Below are 14,901 nucleotides of genomic sequence, written 5' to 3' on the forward strand. Positions count from 1 at the left end.
TATCTGTGCCAGATGCGTGGAACTGCAACTCCTGAAGGATCGTGTAAGGGAGCTGGAGCTGAGGCTCGATGAACTCAGTTTAGTTCGGGAAAATGAGAGAGTAATAGATAAAAGTTATAGTCAGGTAGTGACACCAGGGTCTCGGAAGGAAGACACGTGGGTCACAGTTAGGAGGGGTAATAGTCAGAAGGGTGATGTGCCAGAAAGTACCCCAGTGGCAGTCTCCCATAAAAGAAAGGGATGGGCAACAGATGGGAGAAGGGAAGGGAGTGAGCAGTCTGTGGAGGGACCCCCTGTGGTTGTCCCCCTCCAAAATAGGTATATTGTTTTGGATTCTGTGGAGGGGGATGACCCTCCAGGGGTAAGCCACGAGGACCAGATCGCCTCCACGGAGACAGGCTCAGGGGTCCAGAAGGGATAGAAGGGGTTTAGGAGAGCGATAGTTGTGGGGGACGCAATGGTTAGAGGCACGGACAGGCGGTTCTGTGGGACTGAACGAGAATCCAGGATGGTAGTCTGCCTCCCTGGTGCCGGGGTACTGGATGTCTCCGAGAGGATAGGAAGCATATTTTAAAAGGAAGGCAGTCAAACGGATGTGATTATACACATTGGTGAAAATGATGTAGGTAGGAAGAGCAGGGGGGTCATACGAGAGAAATTCAGGGAGTTGGGTGCGAGGCTAAAAAGTAAGGCCTCCAGGGTAGCAATCTCTGGACTGCTCCCGGGTTGGAGATCAGAGACCACTCCATCTGACGAAGGAGCAGCAAGCTCCGAAAGCTTATGGTATTTGCTACCAAATAAACCTGTTGGACATTAACCTCAAGTTGTGAGACTTCTTACTGTGCTTACCCCAGTCCAACGCCGGCATCTCCACATCATGACTGCTCCCGGTGTCCAGTGCAAGTGAGGCTAGGAACAGGGAGATTCTACAGTTGAACGCGTGGCTAAAGGACTGGTGCAAGAGGGAGGGTTTTAAATTCATAGATAACTGGGAAATCTTCAAGTCAGGATGGCAACTGTACAGAAAGGATGGGTTACACCTTAACTGGAAGGGAGCAAATATCCTGGCTGGGAGTTTTGCTAGAGTGTTTCGGCAGGATTTAAACGAGTGTGGCAGGGGGGTGGGGAACAAAACAGTAGGTCAGTAAATACTGAGGCTGGGGTTGAGCTGGGGGCCAGGGCAAGGCTAGCTAAGAAGAGGAGCACTCTGGAGGAGGATGACCTGACTGGGCCTGGAGGTCTGGAGTGCATCTGCTTCAATGCGAGGAGCGTAACGGGTAAAACAGACGAACTTAGGGCCTTAATGCTTATGCGGAATTTGGATGTGGTTGCGGTGATGGAAACTTGGTTAAAAGAAGGACAGGACTGGCAGCTGAATATTCTGGGGTATAAGTGTTTTAGGCGAGACAGAGGAGGGGCTAAAAAAGGTGGGGGAGTAGCGATATTAGTTAAGGAGCATATTACCGCGGTGCAGAGGGTAGACAACTTAGAGGGGTCATGTACTGAGTCGCTGTGGGTGGAACTCAGAAACAGGAAGGGTGCAGTCACTATGCTGGGGGTGTACTACAGACCACCCAACAGCCCACGGGAAGTGGAGGAAAGGATATGTCAGGAGATTCTGGATAGGTGCAGAAAAAATAGGGTTGTTGTAGTGGGGGACTTTAATTTTCCTGGCACAGACTGGAAAGTGCTTAGAGCTGGGGGTCCGGACGGGGAGGAATTTGTAAAATGCGTACTGGAAGGTTCTTTGGAACAGTATGTAGATAGCCCGACTAGAGAGGGGGCTATACTGGACCTAGTTCTGGGAAATGAGCCCGGTCAGGTCGTCAAAGTTTTGGTAGGGGAACATGTGGCAAATAGTGACCACAACTCTGTTAACTTTAGGATAGTAATGGACAAGGATGAGTGCTGTCCTACGGGCAGGGTGCTAAATTGGGGGAAGGCTAACTATAGCCGGATTAGGCAGGAATTGGTGGATGTTGATTGGGAGAGGATGTTCGAGGGTAAGTCCGCGTCTGGCATGTGGGAGTCTTTTAAGGAACTATTGATAAGGCTGCAGGATAGGCATGTGCCTGTAAAAAGGAAAGATAGGAAAGGTAGGATTCGAGAGCCGTGGATAACCAGGGAAATTGAGGATCTGATTAAAATGAAAAGGGAGGCGTACGTTAAGTCCAGGCAACAGAAAACAGATGGAGCTCTGGAGGAATACAGAGAAAGTAGGAAAGAACTCAAACGGGGAGTTAGAAGGGCAAAAAGAGGTCACGAGATGTTCTTGGCAGGCAGGATTAATAAGAATCCTAAGGCATTCTATTCATACGTTAGGAACAAAAGAGTTGTCAGGGAGAAAATCGGACCTCTCAGGGACAAAGGAGCGGAAATATGCTTAGAACCCAAGGGAATAGGGGAGATCCTAAATGAATACTTTGCATTGGTATTCACGAAGGAGAGGGGCGTGTTAACCGGGAGTGTCTCGGAGGGAGGTGTTGACCCGTTAGAGAAAATCTCCATTACAAGAGAGGAAGTGTTAGGTTTTTTAGGGAACATTAAAACTGACAAAGCCCCAGGGCCTGATGGCATCTATCCTCGACTGCTCAGGGAAACGAGAGATGAAATTGCTGGGCCTCTGACGGAAATCTTTGTCGCTTCTTTGGACATGGGTGAGGTCCCTGAGGATTGGAGGATAGTGAATGTGGTCCCATTGTTTAAGAAGGGTAGCAGGGATAACCCAGGAAATTATAGGCCGGTGAGCTTGACGTCCGTGATAGGGAAGTTGTTGGAGAGGATTCTTAGAGACAGGATGTATGTGCATTTAGAACGGAACAATCTCATTCGTGACAGACAGCATGGTTTTGTAAGAGGGAGGTCGTGCCTTACAAATTTGGTGGAGTTTTTTGAGGAAGTGACAAAAACGGTTGATGAAGGAAGGGCCGTGGATGTCGTCTATATGGATTTCAGTAAGGCATTTGACAAAGTCCCACATGGCAGGTTGGTTAAGAAGGTTAAGGCTCATGGGATACAAGGAGAAGTGGCTAGATGGGTGGAGAACTGGCTTGGCCATAGGAGACAGAGGGTAGTGGTCGAAGGGTCTTTTTCCGGCTGGAGGTCTGTGACCAGTGGTGTTCCGTAGGGCTCTGTACTGGGACCTCTGCTATTTGTGATATATATAAATGACTTGGAAGAAGGTGTAACTGGTGTAATCAGCAAGTTTGCGGATGACACGAAGATGGCTGGACTTGCGGATAGCGAAGAGCATTGTCGGGCAATACAGCAGGATATAGATAGGCTGGAAAATTGGGTGGAGAGGTGGCAGATGGAGTTTAATCCGGATAAATGCGAAGTGATGCATTTTGGAAGAAATAATGTAGGGAGGAGTTATACAATAAATGGCAGAGTCATCAGGAGTATAGAAACACAGAGGGACCTGGGTGTGCAAGTCCACAAATCCTTGAAGGTGGCAACACAGGTGGAGAAGGTGGTGAAGAAGGCATACGGTATGCTTGCCTTTATAGGACGGGGTATAGAGTATAGAAGCTGGAGTCTGATGTTGCAGCTGTATAGAATGCTGGTTAGGCCACATTTGGAGTACTGCGTCCAGTTCTGGTCGCCGCACTACCAGAAGGACGTGGAGGCGTTAGAGAGAGTGCAGAGAAGGTTTACCAGGATGTTGCCTGGTATGAAGGGTCTTAGCTATGAGGAGAGATTGGGTAAACTGGGGTTGTTCTCCCTGGAAAGATGGAGAATGAGGGGAGATCTAATAGAGGTGTACAAGATTATGAAGGGGATAGATAGGGTGAACGGTGGGAAGCTTTTTCCCAGATCAGAAGTGACGATCATGAGGGGTCACGGGCTCAAGGTGAGAGGGGCGAAGTATAACTCAGATATTAGAGGGATGTTTTTTACACAGAGGGTGGTGGGGGCCTGGAATGCGCTGCCTAGTAGGGTGGTGGAGGCAGGCACGCTGACATCGTTTAAGACTTACCTGGATAGTCACATGAGCAGCCTGGGAATGGAGGGATACAAACGATTGGTCTAGTTGGACCAAGGAGCGGCACAGGCTTGGAGGGCCGAAGGGCCTGTTTCCTGTGCTGTACTGTTCTTTGTTCTTTGACTGGGATGAACAGCCTCACACAGAGGTTTACTGCAGCTGTGGGCAGGTTTAAACTCGATTGGCAAGAGGTTGGGAACCTGAGAGGGAGCTCAAACTGGAGAGAAGCAAAACTGTAACAGGAAGTAGAAAAAAAGTATGCAAAATTAGAAGACAGACAAAGTCGGGGCAAGCGTGAAATAGGATTAGAATTCGGAATAACGTTCAAAAGGCAGAATTCAAGGAACTCTGTCGGAATGCACGCAGCATTCACAACACAATATGTGATTGGAAGGCACTAATCGAGGTAAATGGGTACGGTTTAATCACCATCACAGAGTCATGGCCACAGGGTGACCAGAATTGGGAACTGGATATTCAAGGATATTCATCATTTAGAAAGGAAGGCAGAAGGGTAAAGGAGGTGGGGTAGCATTGTTAATGAGGGACAAGATCAGTGTGTTAGTGTGAGAGGACCTTAGATTGAAGGATCAAAATGTCGAATCAGCTTAGGTGGAGCTCAGAAAGCGAAAGGGGCCGCAAACATTGGTGTGAATTGTTTATAGGCCACCAAACTGTAATGGTAACGATAGGCCAGTACAAATCAGGAAATTAGTGACGCATGTAATGTGGATATTCCAGTAATGAAGGGTAATTTCAATTTACACACAGACTGGGTGAACCTGATTAGCACGAATGCTGTGAATTCCTGCGGGTTTTGCGAGATGTGTGTGTGGAGCAATACATTCAAGAAGCAAATAGTGGCTGTGTTTTTTAGATTTAGTGTTTTGTAATGAGAAACAGCCAATCAGTAACTTTGCTGTAAAGGAACCTTTAGGTAATAGTGACCATAATATATTAAGTTTGAATCTGACATAATTAATTCTGAAACTAGGGAACTATGAAGGTATGAGGGACGTGTTGGTTATGGTGGGTTGGGAAGATATACGAAAAGATTTGCTGCTACAGGCAATGTCTAGTATTTAAACATAGTTTATATATATATATATATATATATATATCTACGATACTATATATTCCCCTAAGGTATGAACACCCATTGGGGGCGGCGCGGTGGCACAGGGGTTTGCGCTGCTGCATCACAGCGCCAGGGACCCGGGTTCAATTCCTGGCTCGGGTCACTGTCTGTGTGGAGTTTGCATGTTCTCCCCATGTCTGCATGGGTTTCTATTCTGGTTTCCTCCCATAGTCTTAAAAGATGTCCTGATTAGGGTGCATTGACCCGAACAGGCGCCGGACTGTGGCGACTACGGGAATTTCACAGTAACTTCATTGCAGTGGTAATCTAAGCCTTACTAGTGACTAATAAATAAATTTTAACTTTAAAAACTTTATCATTGGAAAAAGTGAATCAATTGTGGCTAACAAATGAAGTTAAGGATTGCATTAGGTCAAAGGGTAGCTTATAAGGAAGTCAGAAAAAGTGATAAGCCTGAAGATTGGGAACAGTTTATGGGTGGCACGGTAGCACAGTGGTTAGCACTGCTGCTTCACAGCTCCAGGGGCCTGGGTTCGATTCCCGGCTTGGGTCACTGTGTGAAGTTTGCACATTCTCCTCGTGTCTGCGTGGGTTTCCTCCGGGTGCTCCGGTTTCCTCCCACAGTTCAAAGATGTGCGGGTTAGGTTGATTGGCCATGCTAAAATTGCCCCTTAGTGTCCTGAGATGCGTAGGTTAGAGGGATTAGTGGGTAGATGTGTAGGGATATGGGGGTAGGGTGGGATTGTGGTCGGTGCAGACTCGATGGGCCGAATGGCCTCTTTCTGTACTGTCGGGATTCTATGAAATTTAAGATTCAGCAAAGGAGAATACGAAGATGTGCAGGTTAGGTGGATTGGCCAAGCTAAATTGACCCTAGTGTCAGGGAGGTTAGCAGGGTAAATGTGTGGGGTTACGGGAATAGGGCCTGGGTGGCATTGTGGTCAGTATAGACTCAAAGGGCTGAATGGCCTCTTTCTGTACTGTAGGGGTTCTATGATTCTATGATTCTTTGAGACCAAGGAACTGATAAAGAAAGAGAATATGAACACAAGCATGTAAGATGGGGACTGTAAAACATCTTTCGATGTGTGAAAAGTAAAAGATTATCTTGGACAAATGTGAGCCAAGTATGGGGGCGGGGCTGGAGAGTTTATAATGGAGAATAAGGCAATGGTAGAGAAATTAAACGATTACCTTGTGTCTGCCTAAAATCTCCTAGAAATACTCGGGACCCAAAGGATTTATGAAGCTAAGAGATTGACAGAAATTAGTCTTAATAAAGAGGTAGCACTCGAAACATTAACTGGATTGAAGGCTGATAAATCCGCTCTACCAGATTAGGTTAATTAGGTACATCGAAAAATAGGGACAGGAGTAGGCCATTCGGCCCTTTGAGCCTGTTGTCATATTCCATGTATTCCCTTTTTATCTACTTTGGTGTACAAGATTATGAATGGGTGAACGGTGGGAAGCTTTTTCCCAGATCAGAAGTGACGATCACGAGGGATCACGGGCTCAAGGTGAGAGGGGCGAAGTATAACTCAGATATTAGAGGGATGTTTTTTACACAGTGGGTGGTGGGGGCCTGGAATGCGCTGCCAAGTAGGGTGGTGGAGGCAGGCACGCTGACATCGTTTAAGACTTACCTGCAGAGTCACATGAGCAGCCTGGGAATGGAGGGATACAAACGATTGGTCTAGTTGGACCAAGGAGCGGCACAGGCTTGGAGGGCCGAAGGGCCTGTTTCCTGTGCTGTACTGTTCTTTGTTCTTTGTTCTTTGGTGACCCTTTTGCTAGTTTTGGAAACAATCGCAGAGTGCTGAACGCAGTGGCAATAGAGATAGTGGATGCATTGATGGCTATCTCTATATATATCTATATCTATATATAATATAGAAATATATATGTATATATATAAATATATATCTATCTCTATATCTCCAAATGCTACAGCTTCTGGAAAAGTTCCTGCAGGCTGAAAAGCAGAAACTATAAACCCACTGTTTGAGCAGGGAGCAGCGAGAGAATGGAGATCTGTAAGTCTGACAGCAGCAGTCGGGAAAATGTTCGAATCTATTGTAAAGGATGTGACAATTTGACACAAAGAAAATAAAATGGCAAAAAATTAGGCAGAGTCAACATGGATTTATGAAAGGAAATCATGTTTGATAAGCCTGTTGTCTGTAGCATAGCCAAAGGAGAACAAGTGGATTTGGTGTATTTGGATTTTCAGGAAGCTTTTGATAGGAGGTTACTGAACAAAACCAGTTCTAAAGGCATTGGGGGAATGTATTGGTTTGGATGGACAATCGGTGAACAGGCAGAAAGCAGAGAAAAGGAACATACGGATCATTCCCAGATGACAGTTGGATCAGTGCTGGGACCACAGCTGTTTACAGGAGTTGTCACTGATCTGGATGTGGGACCACATGTAATATTTGCAAATTTGCTGATGACACCAAACTGGATGGGAATGGTACTCTGGGAGGAGGATGCAAGGAGACTTCGAGGGAACTTGGGCAGACTAAATGAATGGGCTCGAAAACAGCACTAAGCTAAAACACTAATCACCAGCATTCCTTTGAAAACACCTTTCAAACCCATGACACATGGGGAAGCGATGGTCCAGTGGTATTATTACCGGACTCTATTAATCCAGAAACTCAGCTAATGATCTGGGGACCAGAGTTCAAATCCTGCCACGGCAGACGGTGAAATTTGAATTCAATAAAAATAATCTGGAATTAAAAATCTACTGATGACCATGAAACCATTGTCGATTGTCGGAAAAACCAATTTGGTTCATTCATGTCCTTGAGGGAAGGAAATCTGCTGTCCTTATCCGTCTGGCCTACATGTGACTCCAGAGCCACAGCAATGTGGTTGACTCTCAGCTACCCTCTGAAATGGCCCAACAAGCCACTCAGTTCAAGGGCAACTCAAGGGATGGGCAATAAATACTGACCGGTCAGCGATGTCTGTTGTCTCATGAATGCAACAAATGCCATCGATAAGGACAAGAGCAGCAGATACATGGGAACAGCACACTCTGAAATATATCGCCGTTCCTTCACTGTCACTGGGTCAAAATCCTGGAACTCCCTCCCTGACAGCACTGTGGTTGTACCTACAGTAAGAAGTTTAACAACACCAGGTTAAAGTCCAACAGGTTTATTTGGTAGCAAAAGCCACTACATCTCAGAGACTGCAGCATTTCAAGAAGGCAGATCACCACCACCTTCTAAAGGGCAATTCAGGATGGGTAATAAATGCTGGCCAGCCAGTGATGCATAAAGACTGAATAATTTTATTAAAATGATCCTGAATTCTGCCAGGCCACAAACCCCTGATAAACGTGAAGTGACGATTGTAATGCTGACCTTTGATCTCCTTTCTTGGCCCAGGGTGAAGCAGGTGCAGAGGGGCCTCCAGGCAAGACTGGCCCAGTGGGACCTCAGGGACCTCCAGGGAAATCAGGCCCTGAGGGCTTGCGAGGAATTCCCGGCCCTGTTGTAAGTACAAACACGGAAAACACCAAAATAAAGGCCTTTCTTGTTTGAATTGGTTTTTGAAATTAGGTGAAGTTGATGGGGAATTACTTCACAAAAAAATGCTTGTTGATTTATTTGCAGGGTGAGCAAGGTCACCCTGGACCCCCAGGTCAGGATGGACCACCAGGACCAATCGTAAGTAAATATTTTGAGTTGTTGTTGTGTCATCTGTCTAACTAGAAACCACAGAGGTAATCACATGGCCAACTAATCAAATTCTCCCCTCAGTATTTAAACTGTTGAAGTTGAATTCATATCTGATCATTCACACTGTCTGTGTGGAGTTTGCACGTTCTCCCCGTGTCTGCGTGGGTTTCCTCTGGGTGCTCCGGTTTCCTCCCACAGTCCGAAAGACGTGCTGGTTAGGTGCATTGGCCATGCTAAATTTACCCTAATGTCAGGGGGATTAGCAGGGTAAATATGTGGGGTTATGGGGATAGGGGCTGGGTGGGATTGTGGTCAGTATAGACTCGATGGGCCGAATGGCCTCCTTCTGCACTGTAGGGATTCTATATAATAGATTCAGAGAATAGCTGAAGATGGAGTGTGATTTGAGAATATTACTAATGTGTGCGATTCTAATCGAAACCTTCTTGTCCTAGGGTCCGCCTGGTTTGCCAGGATTGAAGGGAGTTCCAGGAAGTAAGGGTGAGAAGGTGAGTGAGTTTGATTCGACAATCTGTTACTCGTTGTTCTAAGTTGTAAACTTCATTTGAGTTAGTTAAACACCGCACGCATTTCCCACTCCAATCGCGAATTTACCAATGACTGTGTTTTGGAATGGAAAGTTAAAGATGCTGTTGGGAAGTTCAGGATGCTGATGGGAAGTTCAGGATGCTGATGGGAAGTTCAGGATGCTGTTGGGAAGTTCAGGATGCTGTTGGGAAGTTCAGGATGCTGTTGGGAAGTTAAGGATGCTGATGGGCAGTTCAGGATGCTGTTGGGAAGTTCAGGATGCTGTTGGGAAGTTCAGGATGCTGTTGGAAAGTTCAGGATGCTGATGGGAATTGCTTCTTTCGGACAGGGGCACCCCGGGCTGATTGGGTTGATTGGACCACCAGGTGAACAGGGTGAGAAAGGAGATCGAGGACTTCCAGGACTCCAGGGAACACCAGGAATCAAAGGAGACGTTGTGAGTAAATCCTGCTACTGATTACTTTCGAAAGACATTGGGCGCAACCTTTCTGCCCCCTGCGCTGGTCCAATAGCAGAGCGGAGCAGGAAGTGACAGCGGGAGGTTAAAAACGAGACTCGCGCCCGGCCTTCCCAGGCTGTCTCGGGTGTGAGGCTGATTTAAATATAAATGAATTGATTTTAATCTCATTAGTGTGTCCGGAACATCATTGTCAGAGCTCTGTTATCACTCTGATCCGGCTGGTGAAGGATTCTCCCTGCTGAGTATCACAAACAGTTCCCACACGAACGGGGTCCTGATATGACAGCCTCGTTAGAACATAGAACATAGAACATTACAGCGCAGAACAGGCCCTTCGGCCCACGATGTTGCACCGACCAGTTAAAAAAAAAAACTGTGACCCTCCAACCTAAACCAATTTCTTTTCGTCCATGAACCTATCTACGGATCTCTTAAACGCCCCCAAACTAGGCGCATTTACTACTGATGCTGGCAGGGCATTCCAATCCCTCACCACCCTCTGGGTAAAGAACCTACCCCTGACATCGGTTCTATAACTACCCCCCCTCAATTTAAAGCCATGCCCCCTCGTGCTGGATTTCTCCATCAGAGGAAAAAGGCTATCACTATCCACCCTATCTAAACCTCTAATCATCTTATATGTTTCAATAAGATCCCCTCTTAGCCGCCGCCTTTCCAGCGAAAACAATCCCAAATCCCTCAGCCTCTCCTCATAGGATCTCCCCTCCATACCAGGCAACATCCTGGTAAACCTCCTCTGCACCCTCTCCAAAGCCTCCACATCCTTCCTGTAATGTGGGGACCAGAACTGCACACAGTACTCCAAGTGCGGCCGCACCAGAGTTGTGTACAGTTGCAACATAACGCTACGACTCCTAAATTCAATCCCCCTACCAATAAACGCCAAGACACCATATGCCTTCTTAACAACCTTATCTACTTGATTCCCAACTTTCAGGGATCTATGCACACATACACCTAGATCCCTCTGCTCCTCCACACTATTCAAAGTCCTCCCGTTAGCCCTATACTCAACACATCTGTTATTCCTACCAAAGTGAATTACCTCACACTTCTCCGCATTAAACTCCATCCGCCACCTCTCGGCCCAACTTTGCAACCTGTCTAAGTCTTCCTGCAAACTACGACACCCTTCCTCACTGTCTACCACACCACCGACTTTGGTGTCATCAGCAAATTTGCTAATCCACCCAACTATACCCTCATCCAGATCATTAATAAATATTACAAACAGCAGTGGCCCCAAAACAGATCCCTGAGGTACACCACTTGTAACCGCACTCCATGATGAATATTTACTATCAACCACCACCCTCTGTTTCCTATCCGCTAGCCAATTCCTGATCCAATTTCCTAGATCACCCCCAATCCCATACATCTGCATTTTCTGCAGAAGCCTACCATGGTGAACCTTATCAAACGCCTTACTAAAATCCATATATACCACGTCCACTGCCTTGCCCCCATCCACCTCCTTGGTCACTTTCTCAAAAAACTCAATAAGGTTAGTAAGGCACGACCTACCTGCCACAAAACCATGCTGACTATCACCTATCAATTCATTACTCTCCAAATAACTATAAATCCTATCCCTTATAATTTTTTCCAACATCTTGCCGACAACAGAAGTGAGACTCACCGGTCTATAATTCCCGGGGAAGTCTCTGTTCCCCTTCTTAAACAATGGGACAACATTCGCTAACCTCCAATCTTCTGGTACTATACCAGAGGCCAACGACGACCTGAAGATCAGAGCCAGAGGCTCTGCAATCACTTCTCTTGCCTCCAAGAGAATCCTTGGATAAATCCCATCCGGACCAGGGGATTTATCTATTTTCAGACCCTCCAGAATATCCTGCACATCCTCCTTATCAACTGTAATACTGTCTATTCTACTCCCTTGCAACCCAGTGTCCTCCTCAGCTATATTCATGTCCCCTTGCGTGAACACCGAAGAGAAATATTGGTTCAATGCTTCACCAATCTCCTCCGGTTCCACACATAACTTCCCTCTGCCATCTATAACTGGCCCTAAACTTGCCCTAACCAACCTTCTGTTCTTGACATACCTATAGAACGCCTTAGGATTCTCTTTAACCCTATCCGCCAAAGTCTTCTCATGTCCCCTTTTAGCCCTTCTAAGCTCGCTCTTCAACTCCCTCTTAGCCAATCTAAAGCTTTCTAGTGCACTACCCGAGTGCTCACGTCTCATCCGAACATAAGCCTCCTTTTTCTTTTTAACCAACAAAGAAACTTTTTTGGTGCACCACGGTTCCCTAGCCCTACCAATTCCTCCTTGCCTGACAGGGACATACCTATCACAGACTCGCAGTAGCTGCTCCTTGAAAAAACTCCACATGTCGGACGTTCCCAGTCCCTGTAATCTCCTAGTCCAACCTATGTTTCCTAATTCTCTCCTAATAGCCTCATAATTACCCTTCCCCCAGCTAAAACCACTGGCCCGAGGTTCATGCCTATCCCTTTCCATCACTAAGGTGAACGTAACCGAATTGTGGTCACTATCACCAAAATGCACACCAACTTCCAAGTCTAGCACCTGGTCTGGCTCATTTCCCAGCACCAGATCCAATATAGCCTCACCTCTAGTTGGCCTGTCTACATACTGAGTCAAAAAACCTTCCTGCACGCTTTGAACAAAAACTGACCCCTCTAACGAGCTAGAGCTATAACAATTCCAGTCAATATTATCGTTGGTGGACCAGAGGCCATTGAGGCCTCCGGGTGGTCGGAGACACCGCTGGAGAGTGCCAGCCAAGGACCCTGACATTGCCCACCAGGCACCCAGCACCGCGTAGTGCTAAGGGGGCAGGGTGAGGGGCGGGCCTTCACGGGGTGCAAAGAGACAGAGGCTGGGTCAGATGGGAAGTGTGGAGGGGGAAGTCGGGAGGAGAGGAGGGAAGGAGGGAGCTCTGCATCTGGGGGAAGTGTGCCTGTCGATTAGGGTTTGAGAGCAGCAAACAGGAGGCCGGTGATGGGGGGGGGGGGGGGTGGTGCTTGGGGGGGGGGGGGGGGGGGGGGCGGTGGAAGGGTGGTGATTGGAGGAGTCGGTAGGAGGGGGGTGGTGATTGAGGGGGGGTCAAGGGGGGTGGTGATTGGGAGGGTCAGTGGGAGGCTGGTGATTGGAAGAGTCAGTGGAGGGGTGGTGATTGGGGGGGTCAATGGGGGGTGGTGATTGGGGGGTCAATGGGGGGTGGTGATTGTGGGATCTTTGGGGGGGTGGTGATTGATTGGGGGGTCAGTAGGGGGTGGTGATTGATTGGGGGGTCAGTAGGGGGTGGTGATTGGGTGATGATTGGGGGTTGGTGGGAGGGGGTTGGAGGGGGGGGTGATGATTGGGGGGATGGTGATTGGGGGGTCGATGGGTGGGTGGTGATTGGGGAGGCTTGGTGGGGAGGTGTGATTAGGGGGGTCGGTGGGGGGGTTGTGATTGGGGGGTTGGTGTGAGGGTGGTGATTGGGGGGGTTGGTGGGGGGATGTTGATTGGGGGTGTCAGTGGGGGGTAGTGATTGGAGGGGTGGTGATTGGGGGGGTCTGTGGTGGGGGTGGTGATTGGGAGGCCCAATGGGGTGTAGTGATTGGGGGGTCAGTGGGGAGGTGGTGATTGGGGAGATCGGTGGGAGAGTGGTGATTGGGGGGGTGGTGATTGTGGGGTTGGTGGTGATTGGGGGGTTGGTGCGGGGTGGTGATTGGGGAGTCAGTGGGGGGGTGGTGATTGGGGGGGTCAGTGGGGGGCTGGTGACTGGGGGGTCGGTGGGGGGGGGTGGTGATTGGGGGGTGGTGATTGGGGGTGGTGATTCAGGGGTTGGTGGGAGGGTGGTGATTGGGGGGTTGGTGGGGGGGGTTGGTGGGAGGGTGGTGATTGGGGGTGGTGATTGGAGGTTCGGTGGGGGGTGGTGATTGGGGGGTTGATGGGAAGGGGTTGGTGGGGGGGGTGGTGATTTGGCGGGTCGGTGGGGGGTGGTGATTGGGGGGTTGGTGGGGGGTGGTGATTGGGGGGTTGGTGGGGGGGTGGTGATTGGGGGAGTCAGTGGGGGGTGGTGATTGGGGGGGTGGTGATTGGGGGGGTTGGTGGGCGGGTGGTGATTGGGGGGTTTGGTGGGGGGGTGGTGATTGGGGGGGTTGGTGGGAGGGTGGTGATTGGGAGGGTCAGTGGGGGGTGGTGATTGGGGGGTTGGTGGGGGGGTGGTGATTGGGGGATTTGGTGGGGGGGTGGTGATTGGGGGGTTTGGTAGGGGGGTGGTGATTAGAGACATAGAATCATAGAGGTTTACAGCATGGAAACAGGCCCTTCGGCCCAACTTGTCCATGCTGCGCTTTTTAAAAAAAACCCTAAGCTAATCCCAGTTGCCCGCATTTGGCCCATATCCCTCTATACCCATCGTACCCATGTAACTATCTAAATGCTTTTTAAAAGATAAAATTGTACCCGCCTCTACTACTACCTCTGGCAGCTTGTTCCAGACACTCACCACCCTCTGTGTGAAAAAAATTGCCCCTCTGGACACTTTTGTATCTCTCCCCTCACACCTTAAACCTATGCCCTCTAGCGTTAGACTCCCCTACCTTTGGGAAAAGATATTGACTATCTACCTTGTCTGTGCCTCTCATTATTTTATAGACCTCTATAAGGTCACCCCTCAGCTTTCTACGCTCCAGGGAAAAAAGTCCCAGTCTATTCAGCCTCTCCTTATAACTCCTTATCCATCAAGTAAATCTTTTCTGCACTCTTTCTAGCTTAATAATGTCATTTCTATAATAGGGTGACCAGAATTGTACACAGTATCCCAAGTGTGGCCTTACCAATGTCTTGTACAACTTCAACAACACGTCCCAATTCCTGTATTCAATGTTCTGACCAATGAAACCAAGCATGCCGAATGCCTTCTTCACCACTCTGTCCACCTGTGACTCCACTTTCAAGGAGCTATGAACATGTACCCCTAGATCTCTTTTTTCTGTAACTCACCCCAATGCCCTACCATTAACTGAGTAAGTCCTGCTCTGGTTCAATCTATCAAAATGCATCACCTCACATTTGTCTAAATTAACGACTTGAAGGAGGTAGTTA

At 48.2% G+C, this 14,901-nt stretch overlaps 1 protein-coding gene across 1 annotated transcript in view; it reads left to right on the forward strand.

Moving 5' to 3' along the window:
- Positions 1-14,901, forward strand: part of LOC144497798 (collagen alpha-1(XI) chain-like) — a 494,895-nt gene that overhangs the window by 444,735 nt on the left and 35,259 nt on the right. The window contains exons 41-44 of the mRNA XM_078219235.1: positions 8,489-8,596; positions 8,717-8,770; positions 9,238-9,291; positions 9,660-9,767. Coding sequence (XP_078075361.1) covers positions 8,489-8,596; positions 8,717-8,770; positions 9,238-9,291; positions 9,660-9,767 — 324 coding nt within the window. The remainder of the gene's footprint in view (positions 1-8,488; positions 8,597-8,716; positions 8,771-9,237; positions 9,292-9,659; positions 9,768-14,901) is intronic.

This window comes from Mustelus asterias, chromosome 8 (genome assembly GCF_964213995.1).
Source record: "Mustelus asterias chromosome 8, sMusAst1.hap1.1, whole genome shotgun sequence".
NCBI classification, from domain to species: Eukaryota; Metazoa; Chordata; class Chondrichthyes; order Carcharhiniformes; family Triakidae; genus Mustelus; species Mustelus asterias.